The following is an 11,161-nucleotide window of genomic DNA, read 5'->3' as shown; positions in this document are numbered from 1 at the left end:
CATTTCCGCTAGGAACGCTAAAAATACCGGATTTCTGGAGTCCGCGTATTTTATAGACTGGTCCGCGCTCGACAGTTCCAGTGTAACGCGAGTGAACTGTCGAGCGCGACCAGTCTACGTATGTATCGGCAGTTGTGCGCATAGCATTGTTTATTTTGCATTGTTCGCTGATTGCTTTAAAGCAGCACGCAGCTGCTCGCAAATACCGTATTTCTGGAGCCGCGAATCAGCGTGTGAACGCCTCGCCGCGTATTTGTCTCAGATTCGGTATTTCGCAAATACCGTATTTCATAAATACGAGGTCTCGTGTGAACGAGGCTAATTAGCAGCGTTGGCCTGCGGCTAATGTTGCTCACATGCAGGTGTTCGTCAACTCTTATTCTGCGGCAAATAGCCCTGCACGTATTTAACCATTATTGTAATAGAAGATGGGTTACTGGGCGAAACTAATTGTTATAGGGTGGTTTAAGCAGCGCAGAAGACAGCCTTAGTTACACTCTCAAACTCAATTTATTGGCGTATGCCACCATTGTTAAGATGCACTATCCACAAGATCCCCAGTTTGAATGCAGATAAATATAAGGAAACCTAAGAATCATAATAATAAAGCGAGAGACTTCTCCAAAAGGATATCGGCGCATAGAAAAAAATATCATAAACGCTACCGGGGAAATATTCAAAGCACACGTAAAATCGATGGTAATTAACTTGGAGCTTGCCTTTTATACACACGTAGGAGGAAAGCATCACGCGAGGTAGGAGCGTCAATTCTTAAAGAGCTCAAGAGAATCCCGATTTCTCTGAAGATGTGAGTTGCTTACCCTTGCAATGTGTGTATAGATTTTGGTCCACCAGGAGGCTGCGTGCGGTGTGCGTCCATAAGAGAGCATGATGCCAACCGCAGTGAACAGTTGTAGCAGCCGCCAACATGTTTGGTCCCTTCGCTCCTCTCCTTCTCTATTCTCTCTATATCTCTTCGCTCTCTTCTCCTCTCTCTTTTCTCCTATCTATCAATCTATCTAATCTATCTATCTATCTATCATCTAAAATCATATCTATCTATCTTCGCTCAGCTCTCTCCTCTCTCTTCTGTCGCCCTCTTCTCGCTTCCTCCTCTCTGCTCTCTCTCTCTCGCTCACTCACTTTCCCATTAGTCTCTCTCTCCTCTCTCTCTCGTCTCTCTCTCTCTCTGCCTCTCTCTCCACTCACGTTCCCCTAGTCTCTCGCTTGCTCTCTCTCTCTCTCTCTCTCTCTCCCTCTCCTCTCTCTCTCCCTCTCCCTCTCATCTCTCTCACTTATCTCTCTTTCTCTCTCTCTCCTCTTCTCTTCTCTCTTTTCTCGCTCTGATACCTACTCCTCGCTCTCGTCGTCTCTCCTTTCCCCCTTCTCTCTCCTCTCCCTCTATCTCTTTCCCCCCTCGCTCGTCATCTCTCTCCTCTTCGCTCTCTACCCCTTCCTCGCTCGCTCGCAGGTCCCTCTCTCGCCTCATCTCCTCCCCGCTAGCGTACGCAGAGCGTTGGGATCTCTTCCCTTCTCTGCTCCTCTCTCCTCGCTCGCGCTTTTCGGCGTCGCCGCTCTCCTTTCTCTTTTTCGCCTCTCTTTCTCATCTCTCTCTCTCTCCACCTCTCCTCACCGTCTCCTCTCCTGCTCGCTTGTCTCTCCTCCTCGCGATCGCCGCATCCCCTCTCCTGCTCTCCTGCGCGCGTCCGTCTCTCCTCTCATACGCTCTCCCTCATTCTCTCCTCTCTGCCATCTATCCTCTCCTCATCCTCCTCTCCTCGCCGCATCTCGTGGATAGATTTCTAGCACTTTGTTCATGCAGCAAGGGCCTGTCAAGTACCCCGTGGTCGATCGCGATTGCTTCCGTTGGCTACTGACCTTCCTCACTAGTGCCGCAGCCATGACGGCCGCGTACCGCCCGCTGCGCCGCTCGAACAGGTGACCCGTTATTTTCCGCAAGGCAGCGGAGGCGTGAAATCTTGCGCTCGAAAAGCTAATGTCCGAAGTAAATCTCCCGCGCGCAACTGCCCTGCAGATGCCCATCCTGTGGTCATCGTACAGCCATGCCATTGCATTTCATTCTCCAGCATGTAGAAAGGTAAGCAGTACGATACTAGTACCAGAGTAATAGGGTAAGGGTATATATCGTTAGTAGCAGTAGTATTAGTACGTAGTATATAGTATAGAGTAGTAGTGTAGCAGTAAAGTAGTAGAGCAGTAGAGTATATATAAGTATAGTAGTAGATAGAGTAGTATGTAGTAGATAGTTAGTAGTAGTAGTAGTAGTAATAGTAGTAAAGTAGAGAGTAGTTAGTAAGTAGTATATAGTAGTAGTAGTAATGTACTAGTAGTAAGTAGTAAGTAGAAGTAGTAGTAGAAGTCGTATATAGTAGTAGTATAGTAGTGTGGTAGTAGTAGTAGCCCTAGTATAGTAAGTAATAAGTAGTGAGTAGTAGTAGTAGTAGTAGTAGTATAAGTAGTATAATAGTATGGCAGTGTGTAGTACGTAGTAGTAGTAGTAGTAGTAGTAGTAGTATAGTAATATATAGTAGTAATAAGTGGTACGTGTAGTAGTAGTAGTATAGTAGTAGTAGTAGTAAGTAGTAGTAGTAAGTAGTAGTAGTGTAGTAGTAAGTAGGCATCAGTATAGCATAAAGAAATAGAGTAGCGAAGTAGTAGCAGAGAGTAGTAGTAGTAGGATAGCAGTAGTCAGTAGTAGTATAATAGTAAGTAGAGTATATATGGTGCTTGTGTTGTGTTGTAGTTTTTTGTTGTTTTGTGTTGTTGTTGTTGTTGTGTTGTTAATTAGCATGCGTAGTTGAGTTGAAAGTGGTGTCGTGTTGTTGTGTGTTGTGTTGTGTTGTTGTTGTTTTGTGTGTAGTTGTTGTGTGATTTTGTTGTTGTTGTTGTTGTAATGCATGAATGCTAGTTATTGAATTGGGTCCGTTGTTGTCATTGTGTGTAGTAATAGGTTTTCGGCAATTTCAGCCCAAAGTTAAAATGGATGCGTTAAATACTCAAAAATAGAATCTTAGCGTATTGTTTGCAAGTTTCTTGGTATAGATTCGGACGGTCTAGTGAGCCCGATCCGGCCACCTCCCCCGAATCGGTAAATGTTCAGATATACCTACTTTCAATACTATTGGTTAAAATAAAGTGAGACTATAGAACGATAATACGGTGCCGGTTATTTCTTAATTCACGTATTATAGACCAGCGGATTTAATACCATGTTAAGATTCACCTGACACTTAACATTCCCTTTCATAAACAATTACTCAAATACCGCCCATCAGCGATACCAACGAGTGATAGTCGTTTTGATGACATCGTTGAATTTTTTAATCACCCGTAAAAGTATCAAAATCCTGCCTGAACGCTTAGTGGTAGAATGAAGATTTCAACAGAATCACACAGTAAAAAAAGGTTTTGCACCATGTTGATAAATAAACTAATCTCTATTCATAAAACGTACACGCCTGTGCCCTGCATTTGTACGTTGCAGTGCGTGTAGTGCCTGTAACGCGTGTGCGTGTACGTAACATGCGTGTGCATGTGAGTGTATTAACCGTTGTGGCGTGCGCGACCACGCGCAGCAGCCTTATGCGTGCTGTGTGTGTGGTGGGGTGTGTGTGTGTGTGTGCTGGTGTGTGGTGTGTGGTGTGCGAAGAGAGAAAAAAGAGTGAGTAGAAAAGCTGCGCGTGTAATGAGCATTATCGTAATAGATGACGTTGTACGTGCGTGATTGCATGCGTGTAGAACACACTGTAACGTAAGCCATTAACAACGTAAACAAATTATACACTAGTTCGACAATTATTAGCGAATGCATGCCGAAGCATTTAATGACGTATGTAAACATGAGGGGCACACCATAAGCAGCGTGTACGTAAGTATAGGGAGAAGTCCGCGAGGGTCTTGCATCTGCGTATCTCTGCGTGCGCAATCATGCGACAGAGTTCGACCCTGCCTCCTGGATAAACCGCGCTCACATCAAAGGGCTTCCTATATTATATAGAGAACCTGCAAATCGCTGCGCGATTAGTCTTGCCGGACACATGATCACGTACACGCGCGGGAAAACTCTGATTAATTCGCATAAGCACCGCAAAAGTTGTGCGAAACGAGCTGGTCTAATGCGCGGCATGTCTTTCTGACGAACAAGATAAGGCTAGGTGGACAAATTTCGTTTGTATTCATGTTTGCCTGTAAAGATATTGATTAATAACTTCAGGTAAAAATAAAAAGGTTTGCGAATAAAGACAAACTACTCATACTCGCTTGCGTCCCAATGTTGGAACAATCAGTCACACAACCGACAGCCTTTGGTAGAGCACAGCAACACGAGCACACGACAAGTGTCTAAAAGAGACAATAAACCCACAACGAAGAAGTCAGGCGACTTAAGCATAAGACTATCGGACAATTAATCATTTAGCGACAACTATCGACGCTCGGATACAGAGAGACCCACAGTCCAAATAAGCAGGAGGTATGGATAGATAAAAATACATTATTCCGTCTCACATTGAGTATTGATCGACGGTAGTGATATAGACGCGTAAGGTGCCAACGCTAAGCTAACGATCAGCGCGATAAATTATGGACTCACAGGGCAGTTTTACAATTTGATTGTTCGATGTTTCCGGTAAATGTTTCCAGCATACAGAAGCATATGAAATCGGCTGAGTACATAATATAAATACGTGCTAAATTGCAGATCCTGGATAGGTTTGAGGTCGAACCACCTTTGTGAAGTAAGAGCCCCTGATTTCCCGCAGCAGTGTCAAAGAAAAATCATCTTATTAAAATATCATACGGCACCGAAGCCATCAAATTTCAACTGGTAATTTTAGAAAAATAAAATGCGGGATCGCTCCAAAAACCCTCAAACGCTCATACTCGTATTTACCAAGACTCTTCACCTAATTTCCGGATCCGTACTGAATCAATAAAATTGTCATGTGCACGTTCGCGGGCATACATACGCGCCGCGCATTTGCCAACAGTTTAAGATATTCTTTATGATATAAAAGGAATTATAAAAGTGCGCTGCAAATGAAGGCGCAACCATATTTCAAATTCAAAGTGTGACGTTTCAAAGCTACCCCATGAATCCGCATCTTAAACGGGCATCAACAGTAGCTTTCTTCTATTTTGCGCGCAATTTCTCTATTACGCACTTACTTGCGTCGGCTTCTGCGTAAAGGCTATTGCTCAAGCAGTCCATACGTACTACATAGCACTATGTAATTTACATTTAATCAAGCTACGCAAATTAAATGAAAGTGTCAAATGACACGAGCTCACACACAAAAAAGGAACACAAAATGAGTGAGTGAGAAGAAGTCATTTAAATGAACAACCATCACGTACATAAGAAACGAAGAGTATATATGGAGAACTCCCATAATACCTGATAATAATGTGTACTGTTTATGTGAAAATAATAAATAATATAATATATAAATATAAAAATAATTTATAAAAACAAAAAAATGAAATCCAAATTTGTGAACGTAAGCGCATACCCGCTTGAGTTCCATTAGCAAAAATACATTATATCATAATAATAAATAATATAATAATAATAGTAAAATCATAATTTGTTCATAGCAGGAATTTTGCAATTAAAATAGTTCAACTGAAATCTATGTAAAACAAACCAAACGAGTTGAACACCACAGACGTGTTATCTGCGTGTCTACAATAAATATGCTATATAATCCAAAACCCTACCTAAATTGCATAATGTTTAAATACAAACCCCTAGACTCATTTCTTATTCATTCACATACCAAAAATGAGCCAAAAATCCGGTTAATACTACTAATATTAATCATGATAACAATAATACTACTACTAATAATAGCTTACGTTGGTTTTCCGCATACGTGGTTATTAGAACCAGACCTACATTCCGTGAAGAATCTCGTCTGTGGATTCGCACGCATCTCTTCAAAGCCGCACACGTTGGGCCTGTAATAAAATAATTCCTTAGCAATACCCGATATCGTATGTTAAATCAGTGATAATCGAAGCATAATAAAGCGAAAGTTCTTATAAGCTACTGTCGAATAATAAATTAATATCAGCGTATAACAATATTGATCTATTTGGGTAATAATCACGTGAACAATATAACAGAAAATATGCCGCGTGATCGATTTGTATGAGAATAACATAGCTTTGCTCCATTAGCAGTTTTTGTAAATAGCAGAAATATCTTACTAATGCCAGAGTATTGTAAGAGTACAGGCAATTGTGGCTATAATTTATAATCGAAACTGCGTCCAGAGTCCGGTACGTGCTTCAGAGATGAGAATTCGTGGGGAGAGGCGCGCTGCGATCTTAATAAATCCTTTCGATGCTGGAATCACTGTCAGTAAGCTATGGCGCGTGACAAAATTATGAGAAGCTAGCTAGGTAATGTCGTTACAGACGCGTCGTTACCAACTATTAGATTATATGCGAAGATAACTTTGCGCTATTGGCAGTTTTTGTATGTAGCAGAATTATCTTACTAGTGCCAGAGTAGGACACAAAGACACTAATACCGAAGCAAAACATAAAAATGCTGCTAGAGGATGCATTGTGAGCCTATCGATATCAATTTACCCGCATCTGAGATTCACTCAGTGCATTTAGTTGTCGGCTGCCTAACAAAATGATGCGGAATATGAAGCCATGTAATTCACAATAACCCGCCGCAGCGGAAAGTTTACAAATGGAAAATTATTGCAACCTAAAATCTACCCAGGATTGTAAGTGTACTCGGCCTCATGTATTATTCCCAGAACGGTAAAAGCTAATGTTGTGCAAATTCCCAGAGGGGTCGCTATAGTGTTACTTTAATTTCTCTCAGGCATACACGCGTTGTTCGTTAGTATGGCGTCTCACCTTACATTCAACAAGACTATAAATATCGGATGTATAAACACGCTGTTGCTGGTATGTTACATTTGATGTTTCTGGTGCTGCCATCAATTGTTGTTGTTATTTGTTTTGTTTTTGTTGGGTTTCATGTTGCTGTTCTGTTGCTGTTGTTGTTGCTTCTGCTGCTGTTGTTGTTATTGCTGTTGACTTGGATTATGTAAATATTTTCCTGATTCTCATTTTAACCTATTTGAAATCGCAGTAATAGTTTATATACACGGGAATAAGAGGGAGAGGGGCGCATATGATATATGCAATTTCACTACCGAGCTTTTCTGTTTTTGTTGGTGGTGGTCTTTCTTTTGTTGTTGCTGTTGTTGTTTCAGATGATGATGATGATGATGATGATGATGATGATGGTGGTGGTGATGTTACTGTTGATGTTGTTGTCTTCGCCGTTGTCGGCATCGTTGTCACTGCTGCTGTTTGCTGTTTCCATGCCATCGTCGTCGCCATTGTTGTTGTTGTTGTTGTTGTTGTTGTTATTGTTGTTCCTGTTGTTATGTTTGTTGTTGTTGTTATTGTTGTTCCTGTTGTTATGTTTGTTGTTGTTGTTATTGTTGTTTATTTTATTATGTTTGTTGTTGTTATTGTTGTTTCTGTTGTTATGTTTGTTGTTGTTGTTATTGTTGTTGTTGTTATTGTTGTTCCTGTTGTTATGTTTGTTGTTGTTGTTGTTATTGTTTACGCTGTTGATGTTGTTATGTTTGTTGTTGTTATGTTGTTCATGTTGTTATGTTTGTTGTAGTTCTCGGTGTGGATGAGCAAGAGGTATCAAGGGAAGCGCCGGGGTACAGATGGAAAGTAATCACACATCGTCTGTGACCAACAGCAACCAGACGCGCAAATACTAGATAGGACGGTGAAGCGCGATGAGTAAATCAAGGGAACAATAAGCGGGGGAGTACCCCCTGATAATAGTACTAAGCAATAGGGCGAATATAGTATTCACGCTCACCTTGATATGTACTTCTTTTACACATTACTGCAAATTTAATAAGAAAAATGTTATCAAAATAATAGCAGTAAATATTAATATACGCCTGCGTGAGCGCGTTTACATTTCACGGCCCGCTATAATGATGATGATGAGTTGACTCATTGGACAATCGGTTTACTGTTGCCTCGCTGACTGTGTGGTACACACCGTCAAGTTTATGACTCTTCCGTAGTGCGACTGACGCGGCAACGACGACAATTCGCCGAATACACACAGGAAGCGATTAGTTTGAATCTGCGTGATTGCGCCAGCGCGTTCGTATCGGCAAATTTTGGTAAACCAGCGGACCGCAACGTCGTGCATATCGAACTCATGCCCGATCTGATCTTAACCATCGCGTTAAGATAAGCGGACTTTGACCGGCGGACCGCTTGCTCCCTGCGACTAGAATCGCTCTCGTTCGACATAGCCAAAATATAAGGTCCTGCACATACACGATTCACACGCACGGGCAAATGTGGCATATATCGAAACTGCGTCAGAGTCCGGTACGCTGCTTCAGAGATGATGAATTGTGGGAGAGGCCGCTTCAATCTAATAAATCCTTTCGATGCCTAAATCACTGTCAGTAATGCTATGCGCTTATACGAAATTATTAGAAGCCTAGCTATCGTAATGTCGCTTTACAAGACGGCGTCGATCAACTATTATATTATATCAAGCAGCTACTAATAGCGGAGATTATATCTCTTTTATTATAGAAATTATTAATTCTATTTATGTAACTCTTGGATCTATATGCGATGATCAGACGATACTAGGTTATACACGATATAGCAGCGGTTTACACGTGAAGAATCCGGTATTTAGCGTTCACACGATTGGCAAAATATCGAGCAATGAAATACGTATCTAAACAGATCGGGTATTTTATGACTAATACGAGGCTTTCCAGACCCCGAATAAGGTTCCGGCTTGAGAAAACAGATTTCTTGGACGCGCATTTCCTTCCTGTGAACGCTAAATACGATTTCTGGAGCGCGTATTTTATAGACTGGTCCCGCTCGACAGTTCCAGTGACACGCGAGGGAACTGTCGAGCTCGGGACCAGTCTACGTATGGTATCGCAGTTGCGTGCGCATTAGCATTGTTTATTTTGCATTGTCGCTTGATTGTTTTAAAGCAGCTCGCAGCTCGCATAATACCGTATTTCATGGAGCCTGCGAATCAGCGCGTGAACGCTCGCGCCGTATTTGTCTCAGATCGGTATTTCGCAATACCGATTCATAAATACGAGGTCTCGTGTAACGAGCTATAGCACGTTGCCGGCTAAGTTGCTAACAGTGCGAGGTGTTCGTCAACTCTTTATTCTCTGCGGCAAATTAGCCCTGCCACGTACTTTAACCTATTGGAATAAGAAGATGCGGTTACTGGGCGTAAACTAATGTTATAGGGTGTAAAAGCAGCGCAGACAGACAGCCGTAGTTACACTCTCATACTCAAGTTTATTGCGATGCCACCATTGGTTAGATGCAACTATCCAAAGTCCCCAGTTAATGAAGATATAAATTAATGGAATCCTAAAATAATATAAGAAAGCGATGAGACTTCTCCATAAGGATTATCGGCGGCCCATAAAAGAATATCATAACGCTACCCGGAAATATTCCAACGTGAAATCGATGGGTAATTAACTTGGAGCTCCTTTTATACACACGTAGGAGAGAAAGCATACAGGCGAGGTAGGAGCGCAATTCTTAATGAGCTCTAGAGAATCCGATTTCTCTAAGATGTGAGTTGTTACCCTCGTGCAATTGTGTGGTATTAGATTTGGGTACACAAAGGAACGCACGCAGTGCGCGAGTAGTGTCACATAAAGGAGCATGCATGCCAACGCCATCGTGAACAGCTTGTACAGTCGCAACATGTTTGCGATCCCTTCGCTCCCGCTCCTTCTCATATTCTCTCTATATTCTCTCGCTCTCTTTCTCTCTTCTGCTCTTTCTCTCTCTTATCTATCACCTAGTCTATCTAGTTATCTTATCTATCATCTACTCTATCTATTTATCTATCGCTATCTTTCGCTCGCTCTCTTTCTCTATCTTTCTGCGCCTTCGTCTTTCTCGCTCCTGCTCTCTCCTCTCCTCTCTCTCTCATCACTTCCTTAGTCTATCTCGCTCTCTCTCTCTCTCTCTCTCTCTCTCTCTCTCACTCACTTTCCCTAGTTCTCTCGCTTGCACTCTCTCTCTCATCTCTCTCTCTCTCTCTCTCTCTCTCTCTCTCTACTCCTGCTCTGCTCGTATCTCTCGGTCTCCATCTCTGCTTCCTCTATTCTCTCTCTTTCTCTCTCTTTCTCGCTCGCCTATCTCCTGCTCTCTTCTCTCTCTCTGCTCTCTCTCTCTCTCTCTCTCTCTCTCTCTCTCTCTCTCTCGCTCTCTCTCTCTCTCTCGCTCTCTCTCGCTCGCTGCGCTCGCTCCGCTCTCTCTTTCTCTTTCGCTCTCTCTTTCTCTCTCTCTCTCTCTCACTCTCTCCCTCTCTCTCTTTCCTCGCTGGTCGCCCTCTCTCCGTGCTCTTTCCTGGCGCGCCTCGCTCTCTCTCGCTCTCTCTCTCTCTCTCTCNAATGTTGCTCACATGCAGGTGTTCGTCAACTCTTATTCTTGCGGCAAATAGCCCTGCACGTATTTAACCATTATTGTAATAAGAAGATGCGGTTACTGGGGCGAAACTAATGTTATAGTGGGTGTTAAGCAGCGCAGAAGACAGCCTTAGTTACACTCTCATACTCAATTTATTGCGTATGCCACCATTGGTTAGATGCACTATCCACAAGATCCCCAGTTTAATGCAGATAATATTAATGGAACCTAAGAATCATATAATAAAGCGAGAGACTTCTCCATAAGGATATCGGCGCATAGAAAGAAAATATCATAAACGCTACCGGGAAATATTCCAACGTGAAATCGATGGTAATTAACTTGGAGCTTGCCTTTTATACACACGTAGGAGGAAAGCATACAGGCGAGGTAGGAGCGTCAATTCTTAAAGAGCTCTAGAGAATCCGATTTCTCTGAAGATGTGAGTTGCTTACCCTTGCAATGTGTGTATAGATTTGGTCCACCAGGAGGCTGCGTGCGGGTGTCGTCCATAAGAGAGCATGATGCCAACCGCAGTGAACAGTTGTACAGTCGCCAACATGTTTGGTCCCTTCGCTCCTCTCCTTCTCTATTCTCTCTATATTCTCTCGCTCTCTCTTTCTCTCTCTCTATCTATCTATCTATCTAT

General features: G+C 42.4%; 1 protein-coding gene across 2 annotated transcripts in view; it reads right to left on the bottom strand.

Moving 5' to 3' along the window:
* LOC106817913 (transforming growth factor-beta-induced protein ig-h3-like) overlaps nt 1–11,155 on the bottom strand; it is a 47,368-nt gene extending 36,213 nt beyond the window's left edge. For both annotated transcript variants that reach the window (XR_001395121.1, XM_014822624.1), the window contains exons 1-2: nt 10,968–11,155; nt 5,878–5,979 (exon numbers count right to left, since the gene is read on the bottom strand). Coding sequence is in view for 1 of the 2 variants with exons in the window: in XM_014822624.1 (XP_014678110.1) it covers nt 5,878–5,979; nt 10,968–11,074 (209 nt within the window). In the remaining variant the exon portion in view is untranslated. The remainder of the gene's footprint in view (nt 1–5,877; nt 5,980–10,967) is intronic.
* Between the last annotated feature and the right edge of the window lie 6 nt (nt 11,156–11,161).

This window comes from Priapulus caudatus, unplaced genomic scaffold (assembly GCF_000485595.1).
Source record: "Priapulus caudatus unplaced genomic scaffold, Priapulus_caudatus-5.0.1 Scaffold1922, whole genome shotgun sequence".
NCBI classification, from domain to species: domain Eukaryota; kingdom Metazoa; phylum Priapulida; class Priapulimorpha; order Priapulimorphida; family Priapulidae; genus Priapulus; species Priapulus caudatus.
This window is presented reverse-complemented; position numbering and strand designations above follow the sequence as displayed.